Source organism: Bos grunniens, chromosome 26, assembly GCF_055505025.1.
Source record: "Bos grunniens cultivar Pamir isolate PY7600 chromosome 26, Bosgru_T2T1.0, whole genome shotgun sequence".
NCBI lineage: Eukaryota > Metazoa > Chordata > Mammalia > Artiodactyla > Bovidae > Bos > Bos grunniens.
In genome coordinates, this window is record NC_141190.1 from 17,918,044 (window position 1) to 17,930,498 (window position 12,455).

The 12,455-nt window shown below is 45.2% G+C and overlaps 1 protein-coding gene across 3 annotated transcripts in view; it reads right to left on the reverse strand.

The window, feature by feature from the left end:
• TLL2 (tolloid like 2) overlaps positions 1-12,455 on the reverse strand; it is a 144,123-nt gene that overhangs the window by 65,955 nt on the left and 65,713 nt on the right. For all 3 annotated transcript variants that reach the window (XR_015155867.1, XR_015155868.1, XM_086379324.1), the window contains exon 3: positions 11,049-11,126. Coding sequence is in view for 1 of the 3 variants with exons in the window: in XM_086379324.1 (XP_086235450.1) it covers positions 11,049-11,126 (78 nt within the window). In the remaining 2 variants the exon portion in view is untranslated. The remainder of the gene's footprint in view (positions 1-11,048; positions 11,127-12,455) is intronic.

Below are 12,455 nucleotides of genomic sequence, written 5' to 3' on the forward strand. Positions count from 1 at the left end.
GGAGATCAAAGCAGTCAATCCTAAAGGAAATCAATCCTAAATATCCATTTGAAGGACAGATGCTAAAGCTGCAGATCCAATACTTTGGCCACCTGGTGCAAAGAACTGACTCATTGGAAAAGACTGATGCTGGGAAAGATTGAGGGCAGAAGGAGAAGGGGAAGGGATGACAGAGGATGAGACAGTTGGATGGCATCACTGACTCAATGGACAAGAGTTTGAGCAAGCTCCGAGAGTTGGTGATGGACAGGGAAGCCTGGAGCGCTGCAGTCCATGGGGTTGCAAAGAGTTGGACACAACTGAATGACTGAACAACAACATGATCGCTTTTTATAAATGTTTCATATATCCTTGAAATAAAGTGCATCAGTTTCCAAAACTGATGGTTGAAGGGTGCTACATATGTTGTTCAAATATTTTCCTTACAAATATTTTTGACCTCTTGGTATATCTGCTATCAAGAAAAGTGCTTTAAACAACCTTGAGAACTAAGATTGTGAATGTCATCTTTATTTTTAATTTTTGCTTTATATTTTTCAAGGCTATGTTGGTTAAGTAATACAAGGTAAGGATTGTTAAATGTTCCAGCTAAACTGTATCTTTTATCAATAAATACCCTCTTTATCTGTAATAATGTTCATCCATAATAAAGATTATTTTGACTGATATTAATATTGCTGTTAATTTTATTTTGATTAGTGTTTGCCTCGTATAGTTTTCCTTCATCACTTACTTTCAATCTTTTTGTGTAATTATGTTTTTTGCTTTAAATGAGTCATTCAACAGGTGTTTTCTGTGAGCAATACATTTCCCACCACAAACAATAATACAAGCTTTGCAATAGTCATACTATTGAGGTTCAATATTCTTTTTGTTGTATATGAAATGTGTGCTAAGTCACTCCAGTCATGTCTGATTCTTTGTTACCCTATGGACTGTAGCTCACCAGGCTCCTCTGTCCATGGGATTCTCCAGGCAAGAATACTGGAATGGGTTGCCATGCCCTCCTCCAGGGAATCTTCCTGACCCAGGGATCGAACCCACATCTCTTACGTCTCCTGCATTGCCAGGAGCTTCTTTACCAGGAAGTATATGAAATAGTTTTTGTAAATTGAAAATTTTTTGGAAATAATGATAGATCCATATGCAGTTTCAAGAAATAATACAGACAGATTTTGTGTATCCTTGATGGTTTCCCCCAACATTTTATAAAACTATAGTACAACATCACTACTGGGATATGGACATCTACTCAGGGGATCTCGTTCAGATTTACCCAGCATTATATATACTCATGTGTGTGTGTGTACAGTTCTACACAATTTATTATGTGTACAGGTTTGTGTACCCACCATCACATTCATGATACTAAATAGTGCCATCACCATAAGGATCCCTCATGTTGCCATTTTACAATCACATCCAACTTCCTTCCCCCTCCCTCCCAACCCACTCCTAAACTCTCAACCACTAATCTGTTCTCTATTTCAAAAATGTTTTCATTTGAAGAATATTATTTAAATGGAATCCTACAGTGTATAACCTTTGGGAATTGGCTTTTCTCACTCAGCGCCATTCCCTGGAGATTCATTCAAGCTGTTGCATGTATCAATAGTTCCTTTTTATTGCTGAGTATGGCACCCCACTCCAGTACTCTTGCCTGGAAAACCCCATGGATGGAGGAGCCCGGTAGGCTGCAGTCCATGGGGTCGCTCAGACTCGGACACGACTGAGTGACTTCATGTTCACTTTTCACCTTCATGCATTGAAGAAGGAAATGGCAACCCACTCCAGTGTTCTTGCCTGGAGAATCCCAGGGACAGGGGAGCCTGGTGGGCTGCCGTCTGTGGGGTCGCACAGAGTCGGACACGACTGAAGAGACTTAGCAGCAGCAGCAGTAGTACTTCATGGTATGTATGCACCACGGTTTGTTTAATCATTCACTGATTGAAGGACACATGAGTTGTTTCCAGCTCTTACAAAGAAAGCTGTTATGAACATTAATGTGCAGGTATTTGCATGAAGATTTTTATTTCTCTGTAATAAATACTGAAGAGTGGAACTTCTGGGTCATACAGCAGTTGGGTTTATTGCTGCATTCTCTATCCTGTTCCATTGCTTATCCCTCTGCTAATATAACACTGTCTTAGTACTGTAATTATATACCATCAGCCCTCCGTATCTAAGTGTAGTTAGCTTTAGGCATCCATCATTAAAAGCAAATAGCTATTCCTTCCTGATCATGACAATTTCCCTTTCTTTTCTCTGAGTGTAACTCTGTATTTTTAATTTGGGGTAAGGGGAAGATTTTATTTTTTTTCCTAGTAGTTCTCCATTTGTAAAAGAGGTCCATGCCAGTTCAGTCACTAGAATCAGAAAGTTGGCGTGTAACACATTTTTCAGCCTGAACATAATTGTTTTACTGCTAGAATTTCTAGATCGGGAGTCACACACTTGCAGCTCTTGGGATAAACCCAACCCACAGATGTGTTTTGTTTGGCCTGGATGCTTTTGGATCACACTTTGTTTTGTTTTTTCTTAAATCTCACTTGAGAAGCCAACTTTTAAAAATCAAGGACTTTCACATAGAAATCCCAATTTTCTAGTTTTTCTTCAAAAATGGAAAGATGTGGCAACAGTGGCCCATCTTCAAGCCACAGCAGTTAAGTAGCATCTGCTCCTCACAGTCAAGGCACATGTTTTCCTGGTTGCTAGAATCTATCTCCCACCTTCACACGCACGGTTCCCTCCGGCCACTTCACCCATTGACATTACCTGCTTGGCCTCCACAGATATTTTAACTTGCTATCCCAGCCCAGGACTACAGATTGCATCCAGATTCCAAATGCATATGTGCTCAGTAGTGTCGGACTCTTTGCAACCCTGTGGACTATAGCCCACCAGGCTCCTCTGTCAATGGGATTTTCCCAGCAAGAATACTGGAGTGATGGCTCTTTCCTCCTCCAGGAGATCTTCCAGACCCAGGGATCAGACCCACGTCTCCTGCATTTCAGGCTGATTCTTTCCCGCTGAGCCATTGGGAAAGCTTCAAATGTGAGTTGCCCCAGTAGGCTGGAAGCTCCATGGGGGCAGGGACTGTGGCTGGCTCATTTACCACTCTATTCACACCCAGCACAGTGTCTGGCTGGTGGTAAGCATGGGGGTGCTTTTAGGTTTTCAATTAATTAATTAAAGAATGGATGAGTTATTCTAAAAACAAACAACCAACAGTCCAAACAATTCTGCGGTGGAAACCTCTCCAAAATGTTGGCAGCCCTGAAGTCCTTAATGTTTAAATCCTGAGAATCATCCTGTCTTAAGTAATCAGAGGCAGTGATGTAGCAAGTGGAAGTTTGTTATTCATTCCCCATATGGTTTTCAACAAGTCTCTTAATTTTCTTCTGCCGCAAACTCCCCCTTGGAGAATGGGCAAAAATACTTCTCTGTTTGAGGGACTAACACTAAGGAATCCGATGTTTCTCAGAGAAGCTGCACTTATCCATACTTGTGACCTGGTGTTATAAGGGCCTATGTGCAGCCGAGTCAGCATGGGAAAATCTTAAGTGCACCTGGAAAGAGGCTGGAGTGTAATTTCCAGAGATGGGTTATTGAATGACAGCTTCCCTCCCGGTCCAGTGAGAAATTTAATTTGCTGAGGACTCAACACAGGAAGCATTTGCCGATTAAAAATATGTCTAAACAGATGTTGTGCTAGGCCTGGAAGAAGGATCTTAATGCAACTGTCATTACTGGATTTTCTTGGATTACTACTATCTGGGATCGGAGTCCAAATAGAAGGGTGTAATTATGTATTATGGTCCAAGAGTCTTGCATTTGAAGAGGAGCACAGGGGTGTCTGAAAGGATTTAACACGCTGGGGGTGGGGTGGGCTGGGGGATAAAGTCCATTTAAATTCCCTGGCTCTGAGAGTGTACCCTCTCCTCTCTGAAAAAGCAGAGCGGCTCCAGCTATTCAATGTTCCGTTTCCAGCTGAAGGCACAGCCACGTCATAAACAGAACCAGGCCTGACCCAGACTTCTCACCCGAGGAACTGCAGATTTTCGATTAGTCAACCGGTCCCTCCCACACTGGAAGGAAACACGCCGACGGTCCAGCCATCTGTATAACCCTCATCTCGCGGGTGATGGGCAAACTCACACCTTGCCTGCGGTGATTCCGAAAGGCTGGGTGAGAGCAGAGACTGTGGCTTCTTCTGCACAATGGTTTGATCAAGGAGCTTTTTAAAAATTCTGGTGTCCGCACCCCTGCCTTGAGATTGGGAGACTGGGACTCAATTAACCTAGAGGACTGTCAAGATGTCTGTGCTTTTTCAAGCTCCCCAGGTGATTTGGACACAAAAGGAAGCTTGAGAATCAATGAGGTAGCCCAGAGATTAGGAGCAAGAGGCCTGGGGTCTGGGGCACTCAGGCTGAAGATAAATGCTGCCATTCACTACCTGTGTTGCTTTAGACAAGCCACTGTCCCCTGAGCCCTCCTGCCTGCTGTGTGGTGGTGTCATGGGTGTGGAGCCAGGCGGTGAACAAAAAAACGCCTGCTACAGTAAGAGCTCAGCATGAGCTGCAATCATCACCATCATGTCTGCATTTGGGGATAGGCTAAAAAGAACATCCAAAGTCAGGTTCAGTTTACACCCAGATACGCTGACCTGAGAGACATTTAAGGGTCTGGATGCTCTGTGCCCAAGTTTGAGGGATCCCTGTTCTCTGGGACAACCGAATCAGGTTGTTCAGACCAAAGCCCTTAAGGGACTGCTACAGAAAGGGAAAAGTCCCTTCTGTTTTATGAATATGGTTCTGGAAATCAGCCTCTATCAAAATAGTCACAGCTTTATCTGAGGAACAGTTACACACTTCATTTCATTAATCCCATTATCAGCCCCCAAATGCATGCTGAGCTCTCATCTCCAGAGAAGGAAGGCTCTCAGACCAAAGGGTCTGCTGGGGGGCGCCAAGTGAGTAGTTCCCCAAGCCCCCCAGCACTCCCCAAGGCTGGAAGCACAAATCCCCGTCGTCAAGGCTGAGGGGAGCCACATAATGCCAGGAAATAAACCTGCTGCTGCAGCCGGCCAACCAGAGGCTCCCTTCAGATCCTTTATCCTGCTTGGGCGGTCTCTTTTTCTGGGGGGTGGCAGAAGGGGGCACCGGTTGTGATTAAAGGGGAATCTGAGATTGACACAACTTGTCTTATCTTTAATTCAAACAAAACAAGAGGTACCCAGTTTGGTGCCTGACAGTGTCCTGGAGGGACAGATGGGAGGGCTGGAGGAACAAGCTAGAAGGGACCATCCTCAACTCACCCTGGGGGTCTCCTTCCTCCTCCAGCTCGCCCTGGATGCTTAAAGATTTACTCATCTGTTGAGGTAATACTGGAGGGATTCAGACTGGAAGGATTGGCCTAACCTTGACGTTACCCTCTTCAAACACACCAGGGTCATCTAAGGGGCTGCAGACTGTGGATGTAGCCAGCTGCAGGGGCGTGGGGCATGGATGGGGCAGTGCTGTCATCCTCCCTAAAACACCCAAGAAGATCTCTCATCACAATGTGAATACCGTGTACAACCCAGCCAGAGGCAGAATTTTAATGGGTTGCGGCAGCTTTATTCCTTCCTGTCCTCCTTAATTGTGTTTCTGTACAGCTGCTGAACAGCTGTGAAATCCCAGTCCAGAGGTGGACAACGCACTTTCAGTGTTGGATCATATAATTCTCGGAAGTGAAGGTGGAGAGAAAGAAGTGGAAGGGCTACACTCATTGAGTCCCTCTTATGTTCCAGACACATGGCTATGTGCTTTGTATAAATATTGTTTCTAATCCTTGCCAAACCTTAGATGAGGTTAACTGGATAACTTATCCAAGGTCATAGCTACAAAGTGGCTGAGCTGGGATGCAAACCCAAGTGTGCCTGACTGTTCAAGTTTATTTGGTTGGGTCATTTTATACGTAACAAACTAGCAAATATTAAAAATCCTGACAATAACTATTGCTGGTGAGCAGACAAGATACAATGAGGGAAGACAGTAGATGGTCTCTAAATATGGCCATAGCTCTCATTTCTGTAAGCTCACACCACTTCTCACACTAAGGAGGAAATCTATTTTCTTCTTGAGGCTAAGCTGGCCCTTTGGCTTTTTTTGACCAATACGATGTGGCAGAAGTAGCTTTCTGAAAGTTCTGAGTCCCAGCCTCAAGTGGACTGGTGGCTTCTGCTTCCTTTCCCTGGGAAGCCAGCTGCCACCTGTAAAAAATCTTAGTTAGACAACTAGTTAACAACTTAGTTAGACCACCTAAGTTAGGGCTTCTCTGGTAGCTCAGCTGGTAAAGAATCTGCCTACAAGGCAGAAGATCCCAGTTCGATTCCTGGGTTGGGAAGTTCCCCTGGAGAAGGGATAGACTACCCACTCCAGTATTCTTGGGCTTCCCTGGTGGCTCAGACGGTAAAGAAACTGCCTGCAATGCAGCAGGCCTGGGTTTGATCCCAGGGTGAGAAGATCCTCTGGAGGAGGGCATGGCAACCATTCCAGTATTCTTGCCTGGAGAAGCTCATGGACAGAGGAGCCTGGCAGGCTACAGTCCATGGGGTCCCAAAGAGTTGGACATGACTGAGAGACTAAGCACAGCACATACAACTCCGTGGCAAAGGTCCACTCAGAGAGAGGAGCCATGTTGGGGCACGCTGGGGTGCTAAATATGTGACTAAAGCTTTTTCTAGACCTCTCAACCCAACTCAGCTACTAGATGAATGTAGCCAAGTGAACGACTTTGGCTGAATGATGTCAGCCAAAGACCCACCCCATGAAGCCTAGTCAACACACAGAATCATGCAAGATAATGAATCACAGTTTGAAGTCACTACGTTTGGGGGTAGTTTTTAATGCAAAAATAAATCACTTAAATTAGGTATGGTGTCTACATCACTGAAAGTGAAAAGTGAAAGTGTTAGTTGCTCAGTCGTGTCCAACTCTTTGTGACCTCAGGATTATAGCCCGCCAGGCTCCTCGTTCCACAGAATTCTCCAGGCAAGGATACTGGAGTGGGTAAGCCGTTCCCTTCTCCAGGGGATCTTCCCAAACCAGGGATCAAACCTAGGTCTCCTACATTACAGGCAGATTCTTAACCATCTGCGCTATCAGCAAAGAGTAATGGCAAGTCCCTCTGATTTCACCCTCATACCCTGTGCATCATTTTTACCATTAAGGGCTGGTCATCTGTGGCCAAAATGAAGTGACACTGAGTTTATCAGGTGTCTAGGAGCCTGAAAATGCCTAAGTCAAAATACCTTCAAGAAAGCAAAGCAGAAAAATGCAGATTTTTCATGTGACTAAGATAAGATGTACGTTTGTCAAATGGTGGTGGTGGGGGGTGGGAGAAGACTCTGCCTCTCTCTGAATGAGGTCAGATGGATAAGAGGGATCAGCAAGCCAAGAGAAAAATGACCCAAGGACAGCAAGAGGTGATTCACAGAAGCGCACGCCCAAGTCACTGGTGAAGATAAAAGACACTGAAAGTCACCAGGAATAAGAGAAATACAAATTAAATAATAATAACTACTATGCTTTTGAACTGTGGTGTTGGAGAAGACTCTTGAGAGTCCCTTGGACTGCAGGGAGATCCAACCAGTCCATCCTAAAGGAAACCAGTCCTGGGTGTTCATTGGAAGGACTGATGTTGAAGCTGAAACTCCAATATTTTGGCCACCTGATGCGAAGAGCTGACTCATTTGAAAAGACCCTGATGTTGGGAAAGATTGAAGGCAGGAGGAGAAGGGGACGATAGAGGATGAGATGGTTGGATGGCATCACCAATTCAATGGACATGAGTTTGGGTAAACTCCAGGAGTTGGTGATGGACAGGGAGGCCTGGCATGCTGTGGTTCACAGGGTCGCAAAGAGTCGGACACAACTGAGCGACTGAACTGAACTGAATAATAACTACTGTTTGTATTATTGAAAACATCAATAATCCTAGTGCCAGGGGGGATATGATGAAAGGAACACACTTATGAACTGCTATGGAAATGTGAACAATTATACCTTTTGAAACGCATTCTAGCAACATCTATTAAAGACGTACTCTGTAAGGATCTGTATTCAGGAACTGTACTGCAGCACTGTTTATGACGGCAAAAACATAAAGTGAGTATTAACTGATAAAGGAAAGATTGAACAAATCATGGTCCATACATACCAGGAATATTTTGCAACTATTTAAAGAATAAAGAGTCCCTTGGACTGCAAGGAATCAAACCAGTCAACCCTAAAGGAAATCAGTCCTGAATATTCATTAGAAGGAATGCTGTTGAAGCTGAAGCTTTAATACTTTGGCCACTTGATGCAAAGAGTCGACTCATTAGAAAAGACCCTGATGCTGGGGAAAGATTTGAAGACAGGAGGAGAAGGGGACGACAGAGGATGAGATGGTTGGATGGCATCACCGACTCAATGGACATGAGTCTGAGCAAGCTCTGGAGACGGTAAAGGACAGGGAAGCCTGGGGTGCTGCAAACCATGAGGTCGTAAAGAGTCAGACACAACTGAGTGACTGAACAACAACAACAAAAATAAATTGAGGACTTGCTTGGTGGTCCAGGAGTTGGGAATCCACCTGTTGGTGCAAGGGACATGGGTTTGATCCCTGCTCCCAGAAAATTTCATTTGTGGCAAGGCCACTAAGCCCGTGGGCCACAGCAGTTGAAGCCCACTTGCTCTAGAGCCTGTGCTCTGCAACAAGAAAAGCCATCACAATGAGAAGCCCACGCAGCACGACTGGAGAGTAGCCTCCGCTTGATGCAACCAGAGAAAACCTGAGCGCAGCAATGAAGATCCAGCAGTGGCAAAAGTAAGTGAATAAATAACATTTAAAAAACGAATAAATTGAAAGTGTAATAAGGGTCTTAGGTTTGCCATGAAGTATTGATGAGTGAGAAAAACATAATGCATAAAAAGATGTATCAAATATGATCCCATTTTTAAGTGATAAAATATATCTGTATATATGTTTATGGGTTTATATGTATGTTTATATATGTGTGTATCTCTGTATCAATGTATATGTGAATATATGTGCATTGAGAAACACATGGAAGGGTGCATACAAAGTTATTAGCATGCCTTACCTGGGGAAGAGAGAGTGGTAATACGTGGGAAAAAAGAAGTGAAGAAGGTAGTCAAATTGAAGGGAAAAATCCACAACTAATGGAAGTATATGATGCTATCATATACTTATATACATTAGCGTGAAATTATACATGTATATGTGTATGTGTAAACTATAAAATAACATTAAAGAAAAAACATAAAATAAAGCAAATAATGATTTGTATTTCATCTCTACAGTTCAGTTCAGTTAAGTCGCTCAGTCGTGTCCGACTCTTTGCGACTCCATGAATCGCAGCACGCCAGGCCTCCCTGTCCATCACCAACTCCCGGAGTTCACCCAGATTCACGTCCATCGAGTCAGTGATGCCATCCAGCCATCTCATCCTCTGTCGTCCCCTTCTCCTCCTGCCCCCAATCCCTCCCAACATCAGAGTCTTTTCCAATGAGTCAACTCTTCACATCCGGTGGCCAAAGTACTGGAGTTTCAGCTTTAGTATCATTCCTTCCAAAGAAATCCAAGGGCTGATCTCCTTCAGAATGGACTGGTTGGATCTCCTTGCAGTCCAAGGGACTCTCAAGACTCTTCTCCAACACCACAGTTCAAAAGCATCAATTCTTCGGCGCTCAGCCTTCTTCACAGTCCAACTCTCACATCCATACATGACCACTGGAAAAACCATAGCCTTGACTAGACAGACCTTTGTTGGCAAAGTAATGTCTCTGCTTTTGAATATGCTATCTAGACTGGTCATAACTTTCCTTCCAAGGAGTAAGCGTCTTTTAATCTCATGGCTGCAGTCATCTCTACAGAGGCATCCCTAAAACATAGGATTCTATCATTTTAAATGATTCCCTTTGCTCTGTGTTGATTTTATGTAGAAGACATGCTACTCTCGACAACAGCCCTGATTCCTGCAGGATGCAGGCCAGAAACAAGCCCAGCAGCCTTTCTCCTCCAGCACACTTTCTGAACAGGAAAACCTTCATCCAAAGTGAGATGCTTGCAGTGAGGCGCCTCCTGTAATCTCCAGGCTAGAATCTCTTAAAGCATATGCACATCTGGGCGCTGGTGTGCAGACAGGTGGAGGTGGTACCTCCAGGCAGACCCCTGCTGACAGTGGCCCTGCCCACAGCCAGCCACTCCCACAGCACCCCCGCCCCCAGAGAAGCCCACAGGGGTCTCTACACCTGCCTCCCCAGCCCCAACTCCAGCTTTATTTTCCTTCCTTGCCTCTCCGGCCCATTCATTCTGTAAGACCTCCAGTGCCCATAGCCTCATCATGCCACCTCTTGATTCTTGGGGCCCTCAGCTCACCAGCCAAGCACCAAAGAGAAAAATCAAGTCCAGACTGTAGGGTTTAACTGGAGGTCATCCAGTCCCCGAGCAACCAAACCATCCTTATACCTTTCTCTGGCAACTGGCCCACCTCACTCAACCAGAGGACTTGCTCTCTCACCCACAGCCTTTGCTGCTTCTAGTCCACTAAGGTTGAAAGTAAAAGGTACAAGACAAGGTTCCCAAAGGGCTTCCCTGGTGGCTCAGATGGTAAAGAATCCACTTGCAAGGCAGGAGACCCGGGTTCGATCCCTGGGTTAGGAAGATCCCCTGGAGAAGGGAATGGCTACCCACTCCAGTATTCTTGCCTGGAGAATTCCATGGACAGAGGAGGCTGGCGGGTACAGTCCATGGGGTCACAAAGGGTCAGATGTGGCACAGCCACTAACACACATGAGGTTCCCAAAGCTGGCATCAGGGAGGCAGGAGAGACACGGGGAGTGGCAGGAACCAGATAGTGGTGACGGTGGCACAGCATTGTATAGGTAATTAATGCCATGAAATGGGACACGTTAAAATGGCTAAAAATCTTATATTATGTGAAATTTACAACAACTGAAAGAAAAAATACCCCCAGGCCTGGTGGGGTCTCACATTACCCTCTCTGGTTTCCTCGTTGCTGGCATTCGTGGCTGTAGCATTCAGCCAGCTCCCAGATGGCTGCTCTCCAAGCCCACCTAAAGGAACAAAGAAGAGACACGTGAGGACATACTGGCCTTTGCATCAGCACCATGAATGAGGGGACAAACCTGGTCTCCTGGGTAACAATCAGAATCACCAGTGGATCAGTAAAGGTATGTGGGGGGTTTTTTGTTTTTTTTTCCTTTTAAATATTTATTCATTCAGATGCTTCTGGTCTTATTCGAGTCATGTGGGATCTTTCATTGTGGTGCATGGACTGTCTAGGTGTGGTGCAAGGGCTCCGGAGTGCTTAGGCTTAGTTGCTGCGTGGCATGTGGGGATCTTAGTGCCCTGACTCATGCATTACAAGGCAAATTCTTAACCACAAGACCACCAGGGGAAGTCCCCAAAGATTTGTTTAACAAAGGATATCCAGGCTCCTACTACGTGCGGAGGAGGGGGGTTGGGGGGGGAGGTTGGTGCTGTTCTCAATGCTGAAGCTAAAAAAGAACTTGCTTTCTTATAACCATGCACATAGTACACAGATTATTAATAAAGTAGCCTTTCCTCAATCAGTTCAGGGTACTTGGAGTGAAATATACAAAGTGAACAGATGAATACTATCGACAGCTTCTTCACCCTCGCCTCCCTGAGAAAGCCCAGTACACAAAGTATGCTCTCTGCTTCTAAAGCCCCTGGTGTGGGATGCAGGAAACATCACCAGCGCTGCTCCTGACTGTGTGATGTGACAGTGGCTGCTGCCTCGGCTTAAACTTAGGTAACCTGGCTTCCTCTTTGGGATGAGTCTCCTTTTAGAAATTTCCCTGTTTACTTTATAAATCAAACTCTGCAGACACTGCCTCAGTCAAGAGCAGTGATGCACAATCTCATTTGCTAGTATCATCTGGAAACCAGGTTCCCACCTGACCCACCAGGAAGATGGTCTATCATTGTCCACTATTAGACCTACTGTGAACCAGATACAGCCCCAGGGAGCAGGAATCCAGCAGTGAACAAGACATGCATCTTGTTTGGTGCATCAGTTCCAAATGGGCGGCTGGACGATACATGGTAGGTAAGAAAATAAAGGATATGATTGCAGGTTCAGAAAATGCTCTGAAGACCGAATGCAGCATGTGATAAAGTGGACTGGAGCAGCCTTAGAAAGTGGTTAGAGAAGGCCCTTCAGGGAGATGACATTTGGGTTGAGACTTGGAAGACAAGGAGCCGGCCACATGGAGATCCGGGCCAGCGCATCCCAGCAGAAGGAGGATCTGGAAAAGACACTAGTTTGGGAATGGGCATGTGGTGTCGAGGTGTTGACCGTGTTAGGCAGGCAGGGAGGCTGGATCCACAGGGATATCAGGAATACATTAAGAGTTGGA